The following is a 12,045-nucleotide window of genomic DNA, read 5'->3' as shown; positions in this document are numbered from 1 at the left end:
AATTGAGGTGGATGGACGTCGCCTCCGGACGCGCGCCCAGCGCACCGCTAACGCGAACCGAGACTGTCATTGATAGAAACCCAGATGTAGACAGACGCGGCAGCTCTGCTTACAAACGCAACAGCGACCCAGAAAGTCTAGTGCAGAAACGATTGGATCAATTCGAATAAATAATCCAAGAACTAAAGCAGGAAAATGCAAGGTTAAGAAACGAAATTGCCACGTTGAAGGGGGAGGTCCCGACAGTTCCCTTTCCTCCTCCTCCTCCAATTGAACCCGTCGCAGCCGACGCGGCTGCTAGTACAGCCGAGAGAGCAGAGGAAGTCATGGAGGCTCAAGACGCGCACCCCGCACCCACCAAACGTAAGGCACTTGACCCGGAACATTTCGACGTCAAATCGCAGAAACGCGAGGAGAAACTCCGCGAACGAGTCGATAGACTCGACGACAAGGTAGACGCGATGATGACCCAACACGCGCAGCAAACCGCGCAACTTAACAACGCAATCGCTCAGCAAACCGCACAAACCGAACAGTTGAGCATTGCAATATCTCAGCTCACAAAAATGGTCGCGACGCTGCAAACGCGCATAGACAATATCGAAATGCGACTTCCAGGCGCAGTGGGTCGCCCAGTACGAACGACTGGGAAACCGTACTTTAGGCCGTTACCCGACGAAGAGGCGCAGGATCAGCCGGATGGCAAACCATAACACGTACAGTCACCATGGCTCGACACGAAACCACACAAACACAACGCCCACAAGAGCATAACACACGGAACACGTTCACTATCTGGCAGTGGAACTGCAGGGGGTACAGGAGGAAACGGGGGCTTCTCCAACAATTCTTACGTAGCCGGCGACGACCGGACGTAATACTATTGCAGGAAACCAATGACCCGGTCAAGCTGGCGGGGTACAAATCTATAGACGAAGCTGTGACCGCGGGAGCCCCACCGGCCGCTGCAACGCTGGTGCGACGCAACCTCACCGTGGCGCAACGCGAACTTATGAACGTTAGCATACCGCATGTATTCATAGAGCTCATCCCGACGAAAGGGCGTGGCCCCGGCCTGTTTGTGCTGAACGTGTATAGCAGACCCAAAGCCAGACACCGCTTTAGCATGTTACTGCGAGAGGCGCGAGAGGCAGCTGCCGACGGGCCCTTGCTCATCGCGGGCGACTTCAACGCGCCCCACGCGGCGTGGGGGTACGGCTACGAAACGCCAAAAGGTAAGCGCCTTTGGGACGATGCGCAGAATGAGGGCCTCGAGCTCATCACAGACCCTTCCGCGCCTACGCGCAGGGGCAACAGCGGATGTGCAGACACCTCACCCAACCTCACATTTACCAAGAACGTTGCTAGCGCGCGATGGCACAATTCACAGGAGGACCTGGGTAGCGATCACTCAGTGATCGAAATCCAGGTCGACGCTGAACCTCACAACCGCGTTCATCGGGAAGGTACCAAGGGCAAGAACCACCGGCTGGTGGATTGGGACGCGTTTCGCAAAGTCCGGAAAGAACAGAATCGTGGCAGTGCGGCTATTGAGGATATAGATAGCTGGACTGCGACGCTCAAGGGGGATTTAGAAACGGCGACGCGGGAGGTTCCGCCAGAAGCACAGCTCGAAGTGGTAGACAGCAAACTCCTACACATGTGGGAAGCCAAGCGCAGCCTGCAAGACAGGTGGAAGCGTCAACACCACAATCGAGCGCTGCGCAGACGCATAGCACGGCTAAGCAGGGACATGGAAGAGCACGCGTTACAGGTATGCAAAACGCAATGGGAAGAGATCTGCAAGGGGATGGAGAACTAGCTGGGACGGGCCAAGACGTGGCATCTCCTCCGGCACCTCTTGGATCCAGAGGAGACAAAAACATCGCACGCACATAAGCTTAACAAGTTGCTGCACGACTACAAAGGCACCCACGCGGACTTTCTAGATGACGTGCGAAGCCGTTACTTTCAGTCACGTAGCCCCCTCGCGCACTCGGCATACGCCTGGGAGGGTGAGGGTAACGCGGAGCTAGACGAGGACTTCAGCGTTGCAGAGGTGAGGGCGGTGCTGCACAGGCTCAACACAAAGTCGGCGCCAGGCCCGGACGGCATAACCAACAAAGCGCTACGTAACTTGGACGATGAGTCGATAGAACAACTGACGGCTTACATGAACGAGTGCTGGAATGCGGGCGCTATACCGAACTCGTGGAAAACGGCGCGCATAATTATGATCCCCAAACCGGGCAAACGAGTACAGATTGACAACCTTCGACCGATATCCCCGACGTCCTGCGTTGGTAAGGTCATGGAACATGTGGTTCTCGCTCGCCTTATCAACTACCTCGAAGACCGAAACATGCTCCCACACACGATGCTGGGATTCCGTCGTAACCTTTCCACGCAGGACGTTATGTTTTCAACTCAAGCACGATATCGTAGACAATCCCACACGATCCACCAAAGCGATACTCGGGCTCGACCTCAAAAAGGCGTTCGACAACGTTAGCCATGCTGCGATACTTGAAAGTATACGAGCGTTGGGACTGGGCGAGAGAACGTACCACTACGTACGGGATTTTCTTACGGGCCGCCGGGCCCGATTAGTGATCGGCGGACTAGAATCGCAGGACATATACATGGATTGTACGGGCACGCCGCAGGGCTCCATAATCTCGCTCATGCTCTTTAACCTCGTGCTTGTCGGATTACCACGAAAACTCGCTGCGATAGAAGGCCTCCACCATAGCTTGTACGCAAATGATATCACCCTCTGGGTTGCCGAGGGAAATGACGGCCACGTAGAGCAAACGCTGCAGGAAGCCGTCGACGTGGTGCAGGACTACCTTCGCGACACTGGCCTCGAATGTTCCGCCGCTAAATCGAAGCTCCTGCTCTATAAACCATCGCGCAGGGGCCGTAAACCCAAGAACGCCGATTCCGCATTCGAGTGCGCATATAGAGAAATTAATGTACGCACATCAGACGGCGCTGTCATCCCACAAGTTAACACCATTAGGGTACTGGGCTTGCGCCTGTCCGCCAACGGCCACAACGGCGAAACCGTTCGCCGACTAGAGGGCGCGGTCAATGAAACAATCCGGTTGCTGAAACGAATAACAAATCGGCATAGCGGAATGAAGGAAAGCAATACCATTCGCCTGGTACATGCTTTCGCTATGAACCATATAACGTACGTCGCCTCCTACCTCAAGTGGCAGGCGACTGAACGCACCAAACTAGATTGTCTCATCCGCAAGGCGTACAAACGCGCAATCGGATTACCGGCCAATACCAGCACGGAAAAATTTCTCGAGCTGGGGTTGCACAATACTCTAGATGAGATAATCAAAGCACACAACATCGCTCAGTACGAACGTCTGGCGAAGACCAGAACTGGTCGACACATCCTCGAGACACTGGGTATCAACTACCATACGCAGCGCGGCGAAAAGGTCGGGATACCCAGACGTATTCGCGAGCGCATCGTCGTTCTGCCGTTGCCTAAGAACATGCATCGGACACATCACATCGGTCGGCGCAACAGGCGCGCCCAAGACCTTGAAAAGAAATTCGGTAATAGCAAAGACACAGTTTACGTGGACGCGGCCCGTTACGACTGCCACCGCGGCTTCGCGGTCGCGATCACGGATCAAGTAGAAACTTGCGTCACGAGTGCGACGATAGGCACGGAAGAGACGGAGGCGGCCGAAGAAGCTGCCATAGCCCTCGCGATAGCTACCACGGACGCCGAGGTGATAATAGGCGACTCGCAGGCGGCGATACGCAACTACGCCAGCGGCCGGATCTCCCGCGAAGCGGCCCGCATTCTCCTAATTCACGAACGCAACATCTGCCGCAAAAACGACAGTTTCCTCGTATGGACCCCCGCCCACACGGACCCTCCGTTTGCGGGCAACGCGACAGCCCACGCCGCGGCTCGAGGACTTACACGCCGAGCTGCGACACCTGCCGACAGTCCCGATGTCTCGCACACTTCGACAGCAATGCGGGAATGGACGTGGGGGGATCGCATGACCACTTTCAGAGACATCACGCAACACTACAGACTGAACAGATGCAAATATCCACCACCCCACGCCAAACTAAACAAGAAACAGCAGGTTGCCTAGAGACAACTACAGACACACACGTACCCGAATCCGGTGATCCTTCGCCTCTGCTACCCAGGCATTTATACGTCCGACGCGTGTAAGGTGTGCGGAGCCAGGGCGACGCTGCAGCACATGCTGTGGAAGTGTACCGGTAACGCGCAGCAGTCCCCTACGAACCCGGTAGACATGGCAGTCTCCAACCGCGAGGCGCGATGGGAGGCGGCTCTGCTCAGCCACGACCTTGCCGATCAACTGTGGGCCGTCCGGCAAGCCCAGGATGCCGCCCGGGTCCAAGGACTCGAGGCCGTCACCTAGGCCGGGGTGCTTGTAGCCCCACCCCGCTCAATGACGCCGGACATGTTCAATAAAGTTTTTACTCACTCACTTCAATGTACACTTCTTTCCTAAAGCTCTATAGTGTAACACTTTTTTTTGCCTTATCATTACAGAGGCACTGAAAGGACAATTTTGATCAAGTTTTTTTATGTATTGCCAAGAGCCCATTACCCATAACAGAGCACATTGATTGTTTCAGCACAAAAGATAATATTTACAGCCTTTTTATTACTAATCAGTTCTTTGCAAGAGCTCTGACAACGACAAGCTGTCCAACTAACATCACCTAGCCTAGGGTGTGCAACATAGTAAACGAACTCGGCGACATGAGCACACAGAACAGTGACACACTTCAGCATGGCTTGACATATGCTCACAATCGTTCTTCTGCTGCATATGCTGCGTTATCGCTACTGTTCATGTCATTTTGTAGCAATGATTTTCTGGAGGCCTTCGATACGTTCAGGGCACGCGTTAACTTTAGGGCAGTCACCAAATATTAGTCTGTTGGCACAAGCACACCAAAAGGGATACGGAGACTGACGTTACCATTCCTGGCTGTGCCAGCTTGGAACGTGGCTGCAGCAATGACGTCGCGTTTTCAAGAAACCTAAGGCACTGTCAACGTCGCGAGGCATGATGTATAGTGCATGTGCACTGAAATGTTCACATAAATTCTCTTCCAAGCTACTGAGACTGTTCATATTCGGGTAGCTGGTATATGCATGTACATAGAAATCAATCCCACGGGCGCTTTAAGCAGCAAAATTTCGAACTAAGTGTCCCTTTATCTGTTTATAACAGTAGTTTGAATCAACCTAGTACACACCAAAAATAAAACAGTTGCTTTATTTACTGTGTAATGCAAAATATTGGTCGATATTTTTTTTTTTTTTTTTTTTCAAAAATGTCACTAAATGGTCACTTCTCGACCTATATACCGGCCCTTGGCATAAACCGAGTGATCTGGCAACAGGGAGCGTCGCATATTTCTTGGGCATCAGCATCCACATCGCCTTCATGGGCCGACACACAACATGTTCTCTGCCAACACCATTTTTCTTTTCTTGTTCATTCAGTGTTTCTAGCGAGTGGCGACCTTGCTCTTTGACCAGCTATGAATACTGGGACACGGCAACAGTTCACCACCGCGTTTAAGACAAAAGTTACTGAATTCGTGAGAACCAATGCAACATGGAGGGGCAGCGGCAGTTTAGAGTGTTGGAGAAAAAGGTCAGGTACTGGCACAACCAAAAATCCAAACTGTCGGTATGTAACGCGTGGAAGACATCGTTTCACCGCCGCCGAGCTACGCAACCGGAACTCGAGTACAAAGTGGCAAATTTCGTCCGCAAGTACCGTGCCAGGTCCCTGCCAGTGAATGCAGAGCTTATCTGCACAAAAGCCATCGAGCTCGCTCGTGAAGCCAGTCTGCCTAGGGAGGATTTCAAGGGGTCCATTTATTGAGTCCGCCGCTTTATGCGACGCAAAGGATTTGCCTTTAGACGGCGCAGGTCAATCTGCCAGAAGCTTCCCGAAATGTATGAGGACAAGCTGATAGAGTTTCAACTCTACAAGAATAGTCTCCGGTGGCAGCATGGCTATATGTTAGGCCAGATCTGCAACGCCGACGAAATGTCAATGTGGTTCGACATGCCATCATCCAGGTCAGTCTGCAGTCTGTGAACGGGGGGCAAAGCAAGTGAAGCTTTTGTCGACCATTACGGTGAAGTGGGAGCATTCGCGCTTCACTGTTACGGTTACCTGCACAGCCGACGGCAAATGGTTGCCCCCGTTCATCATCTTTACACGGAAACGGAAAATGCTGCCAAAGGAGGCCTTCCTGTGGAATGTCGTCATCCGCGTAAACGAAAAGAGGTACATGGATGCCCTAATGCGCGAGTGGAGCCCCACAGTGTGGAACCGGTGGCCCAGAGCCTTCCTGCAGCATGGGAACATGCTCGTGTTAGATGCATTTCGCGGGAATACGACGATATCAGTGATGGAGAGACTTCACAACAGAAAGACAGATCTTGTCGTCATTCTGGGAGGGGTGAAGTCAACACTGCAACCGCTCGACGCCGTCCTTAACAAGCCTTTTAAAGACCGTGTGCGTGCGTTATACAACACACGAACCCCAACAGGCCGGCTGCGCAAGACACCTCTCACAACAGTTTGTGGTTGGGGTGTCCGAGGAAAGGAGGTCTCTGCCTGAAGAAATGGTGGTGCACGCATGTGAGAAGTGCTGCATTAGCAATGCTCTCGACGGCACCGAGAACGACATGTTATGGGAGGCGGCTAGCGCAAAGCAGTCGTCCTCGGAGGAGAGCTCCAACAGCTTTGAGGACTGAATAAAGTGAATCAGTGAGCGATTCCGGGTTTTTCTTTTTTTGCTGGTCAAGGTAAGTGGGTCGACCTATATTCTGCTTCGACCTATATTCCGCATTATTCGGTAACTGTTTTAACAGCTCACAACTTGTACACTTACAAATTTTGTGTTGTCCTTTCATAGGGAGCTTTGTTTTCAGCCCTTGAGGTCTCTCACATATGAAGACAAAAGGGGAAATGCATTCTCCAAATGGATACTGAAAAACAAAAAGAAAAAGTAAGGTTAGATCGGATAGCTGGATGTGTTGGTTTAGCATGTTTCAAGGCAAAAGCTGCAAAGAAGACTGGCAGATGAAACGATAGATCGATAGATATGAGGGGTCTAACGTTCCAAAACCGCCATATTATTACGAGACACCGTAGTGGAGAGCTTCAGATATTTCAACCAACTGGTATTCTTTAATCTGCAATGTAGCCACTGCAACCAAAACTTGATCCCGCGACCTGTGGGCCAGCAACAGAGTGCCTTAGCCACTAGACCACCGCGGCAGGGTACAGGTGAAAAAAATTATACAGTTGAACCTGGTTATAACGAACCTTCGTATAGTGAATTCCTCGATGTAACGAAGTTTTTCTATTCCCCGCCTTGCTCCATAGAAGCACATGTATTTGTTACCTCTATGTAACAAAGTAACCGCGGGAGACAACCTTGATATAACGGATTTTCCCCACGGACAATCTAGGAATATTTCTCCGCATTCTGGAATTTTGGTACGAGCATGCACTTTCCGCAACTGGCCAGTCGCTGCCAAAGCGCTAAGCTGTGGCGGCGTGCACGGCGCACCAAGTGAGAGCGACCGCTAGACGGGCAGGCGGGTCTGCACCGCACAAGCCTACAATGCCACCGTTTTCGCCGCGGCGGCCGCACACGCGGGTGTACCCCGCTCTAGCCAAAATTGAAAAAAAAAAAAAAAGAAAACTACTTTTGCACGTTGGCAGTGCCCCGTTTTTAGGTAGCATCACGTATATGGGGCTACGCTGCATACGAAGGGCGCTTTACCAAACAGTTTTCCAAGGTATCTGTGTCCGTGTCGTTCGCCCTTCATTTTCGACGCCGTGCGCATGTGCAAAGTTTTATTGCACGCGCATGGTGTGGCCCCCGATGACAATAAGCTTTGCTTTTTTGTATTATTATTGTGATAGCGACTATACAAACAGTCTCAGCTGATTTTTTGCCGCCGCTGCCATCATTCACCGTATTAGTACAGTTGATCCCGGATATATCGAAGTCGAAGGAGATCGCCAAATAGTTCGATATATCGAGAATTCGCAATACAAAATATGCATATTTAAGGCCTAAACTGAAGAATTTCAAGTTTCGGAAATGGTTAGAAGAGCTAAGATAACGATTCGCTCAAAAACAAGGTGCGAACTGTAGGTTACTGCAGTTTATTTAGTCCGTAAACTTGTCTTGCTTCTTGCGCGCTGTCAAGTTCCAGTCATCCTTAATATCATTGAAGCTTTTCAAATAAGCGAACTTTGCTCCTTCGGCCACAACGTTCGCTGACGCAGAACGCCAATGCAAGCTTCGTAGCGCAGCAAAAGCTTGGTTAGCGGTAGAAGCGAAGGCGTTTGCATATTCATCATACACGTGCGAGTACACTTCCGAAGCACCGGCAACGGCAGCCAAAATCTCAGCATCAATGCAGTCAGAAACAGCAACATCGTCATCTGTACCAATGAAATCGCTACTGTCCGAGATGGTGTCCGGAATGCTGATAAGTCACAGAATTCACTAAGCACCGTACGCCGTTGTTAGAAGTCATGACGCACCCAAAGTCATCACCTGGCCCGCAAGGAAGGTTTACAACAGTGTTTTACTTGACGTCGCTCCAAGCGCCAGCCATAATTTTTATCGCTACGTGTGGGTTAACGTTCAGTTAAACTCCCGAACGAGGATTTATCAGGAACGAGGCGAGAAGTGCACAAGACCACAAAGCGCGAAAGACGCAACGCGGAGTTGGTCCAAGTTCTCACCGTCGACATGTTGGCGTTATCGATGTCACTATGGCTTAGTAGCTGGCAGCCGCTGCTTTTAATAGCCTTGATGCGAAAAGATAAAAAAAAAGTGTAGCCTCCGAGACACGTGTTTTGAAACCGAAAACCCTAAAAATACGTGACAAGGTAGCACATCTTGAAGGCCATGCTTTTCAGGCTTGCATGCCATTGTGCGCTAACAAGGAAGGGAATGCAAACCACATGCAATCATTGCACTGAGATCGCGGAGTCACTTCCCATTCTCATTTCGGTGCCCTCCGCAATCGGTCTTTTGGAAAACATTATGTCCGTGCGCTAAAACCTGCAGATCGTGCATCAAACGTACAGATGTAGAAAGTGCTGCGCGACGAACCAGATTAGCGCGATGGGACAACACCCGTTCTTTTCGTCGCCTACACACGAAAAAGGATCGGAACTTGTTAGAATGCGGACTAAAATTGATCAATATTTGGTAAAGAAAATGCACTTTCTGGGCTTCGACGCGGTGCGGCGTTTGATATAGCGGATATCCCGCTGTGCGAGAGTTCGATATACGGGTACACCAGTCCTATACTTTTGCATGGGACGATCAAGGGGATTTTTCTACAGTTCGATATAGCCAATATTTCGATATATAAGAGTTTGATATAGGTGGAATTGACTGTACATGTATTTGTTTTATTGAGATAGCAATTATACGAACACTCTCAGCTGGATTTTGCCGCCAGCGTCGCTGTCACTCACCGTATATGTATGCATATTTATATATATGAAAACACAAGAAAGAAAAATAATTCAGAAAAAGATTGCGGTGCCAGAATCGAATGTGGGACCTCTGAATTGTGAGTGCGAGGCGTGAACCACTGACCCACAAGGGAGCACCTCCTTCAACGTTCAAGCGGCAAGCTATTTATTTATACCACTTACTGCTGGTGACGGGCATCTCGGGGAGAACTACCGTGTTTACAGCCAAATTGGCGCAATGAGTGTGGGTCGTCACATCGTAACGAAGCAGCACATGCACTCTCATCTTCCATGTGTACTTTGACCCACGGAGAGAGAGCAAGATGGACGCTAACGCGCCCTCTTATCTCGTGATGGACACAATCGAACGTATTGGCTGGCCTTAAGCTTTCACTAGAACAATTCTGTTGTAGTTATCGGGCGCACAAAGGCCACTGTAATCGTTGCACAGTCTCCATTTGTGAAAAGGGCACACTTTACAGACACAGCGAAGTAACAACTGAAATGCTTGTTTGCCGTCATCTGTACCTGTAAGTGCATTTCGTGTGTTATTTGTGCATGAGAAACGCGGGGTACGTGACCTTCCAATTTGTTGCTATTGCGTTCATTGCTTCGCCATTGCGGCAAAGCTACAAGTTTTCACATGAAAACTTAAGAAAAAAAGTCTGCGCTAGGCCCCCAGCTTACACGATGCGTAGATGCGCGCTTATCTCCCACACGTACTTTGCCCTGCAAGTAGGGGGGGGGGGTAGAAGCTTGTACCCAAGCTGGTTTGGTTCTTCGATGGATGAATCGCACACCTTCGACTTTGATTTAGTTGCCGGGTGCACAACGATAGCTTCGCTTACTGGACAGGCGCCGTTTGTGAAAAGAGTCCACTTTTCAAACACAGTGAAGTAAAAACTGGGGCACTTGTTACTTCGCACTCATATGTGTACCTGTGATTACATTTTGTGCCTAGTCTTTATTTAAACAGCACGTTAAGTGTCGGGCGATAAACATTGTTCGTTTGCTCTCGTCCTGGGTATGTTTTCGTTCGTCATTGGTTGCAAGCAGTGCCCTGCATGTTTCGATCTGCTTGCCATTCTCAGCGTTACATTCCAAGTTGTTGCTATTGCCTTCATTGCTTCGCCTTTGTGGCGAAACTGTGACTTTCCCTAATTTCGGACAACCGTGTCGTCAACACCGAGAGGATGTCAGATTGTGCACTGATGGAAACTCTCCGAGACCACGCTGACGACGAATCTTCGGAGGCCGACTCGTGATGCGCTTGATCGCATCACGAGTCGCATCACGACTCGTGATGCGACTCGTGATGCGACTCGTGATGCGCTGAAGTGGAATTTCCGATGGTGAAATATTGGAGCAACAATATCTCTGGTTCTAATGAAGTAGTCTCGATAATTCTTTCTTTGTGAGAAAGGTGGTGACTTGACGAGAGCAGTATCAAAACCGTAATTATTTGTATATAGGTCGACCTTTTTTTTTTTTTTTGAAAATGTTGTTCACAACCAGCTATCGACTTATATTCGTGACCAAAAAATCTCGCCCTACATTCACGACTGAACCAACCGAAAATGCCGAGCTTATGGCATTCAATTGTCGCGCCTGCTGTTCTTCGAGCGGTTCCTGCTGAATACTCGTGTTATATACCATGAAATTTGAAATAAAGACCCTAGTTTTCCTTTCTGACTACTTAAGTAATTAAAAAAGTAGTTATTCATGCAACGGCCATGTATCGCCCCCACAAAACGCAGCTGCTCTGCCGTGCTAGCAATGAAACCCACAATTTCCTAAAGTATTGGCCATGAAGTCCCTAGTCCCTAGGCTGCCTACCGGCGCTCAGCCGCACTACTGGCCTGAGGCCTCGCAGCCTTGCGCTTTGTTTATCGTACGACCGGCATGACGGTTCGCGTTTGCTTAGGCGGTGCGCCGTGCTCCCCACCGGGCTGCAGAAATCAAAATCAGACGCCTTCTTTTAACCACCACCACCATTCGGTTGCGCGCGGTCACAATGATGTCACGTCGGTAGAGCTACACAAGTGACTTCAAGTACCAAGTGAAACTTTTTACCAAGGACTCGAGCAGAAATGTGCCGTGCAGCGCGAGTTCTGTGTAAATGAGACGATTAGGGGTTGCCAAAAGCAGCGGGACCGTCTGTTTGCAGGCCAATGTCAGCTTCGTGCCTTTCGCGACTCAGCAATCAGCAGCGGCGGCAGCAAGGATGACGTCGTTTGAGAAGTCGCGGATGCTTGTGAAGCCTCCGATGAGATCATCTTGTGCATCTGAGTCTGACATGATGATGATGGCCCCGGCAGCGATAAGGCGCTAAGTTGTGTAAATAAAGGTGTGCTACATTTCATTCTAAGTTAAAAAAAAGCATTTATTGACCTTAATTCGAATTTTTTTTTCGCTTGTAGAACACTAAGTAGGGATCGACCTATTCTCCTGCCCGACCCATTTTGGAGTAAATACGGTAGTA

At 50.2% G+C, this 12,045-nt stretch overlaps 1 protein-coding gene across 12 annotated transcripts in view; it reads right to left on the bottom strand.

Moving 5' to 3' along the window:
• LOC142776538 (activating signal cointegrator 1-like) overlaps window positions 1-12,045 on the bottom strand; it is a 135,410-nt gene that overhangs the window by 65,622 nt on the left and 57,743 nt on the right. For 9 of the 12 annotated variants that reach the window (XR_012887619.1, XM_075880378.1, XM_075880374.1 and 6 more), the window contains one exon: window positions 6,943-7,039. The exons of 2 other annotated variants lie outside the window; for them this stretch is intronic. Coding sequence is in view for 9 of the 10 variants with exons in the window: in XM_075880378.1 (XP_075736493.1) it covers window positions 6,943-7,039 (97 nt within the window). In the remaining variant the exon portion in view is untranslated. Of the gene's footprint in view, window positions 1-4,162; window positions 4,443-6,942; window positions 7,040-12,045 lie in introns of those variants that run through there. One more of the 12 variants, XM_075880380.1, reaches the window with a different exon arrangement.

Source organism: Rhipicephalus microplus, chromosome X (genome assembly GCF_043290135.1).
Source record: "Rhipicephalus microplus isolate Deutch F79 chromosome X, USDA_Rmic, whole genome shotgun sequence".
Classification (NCBI taxonomy): domain Eukaryota; kingdom Metazoa; phylum Arthropoda; class Arachnida; order Ixodida; family Ixodidae; genus Rhipicephalus; species Rhipicephalus microplus.
This window is presented reverse-complemented; position numbering and strand designations above follow the sequence as displayed.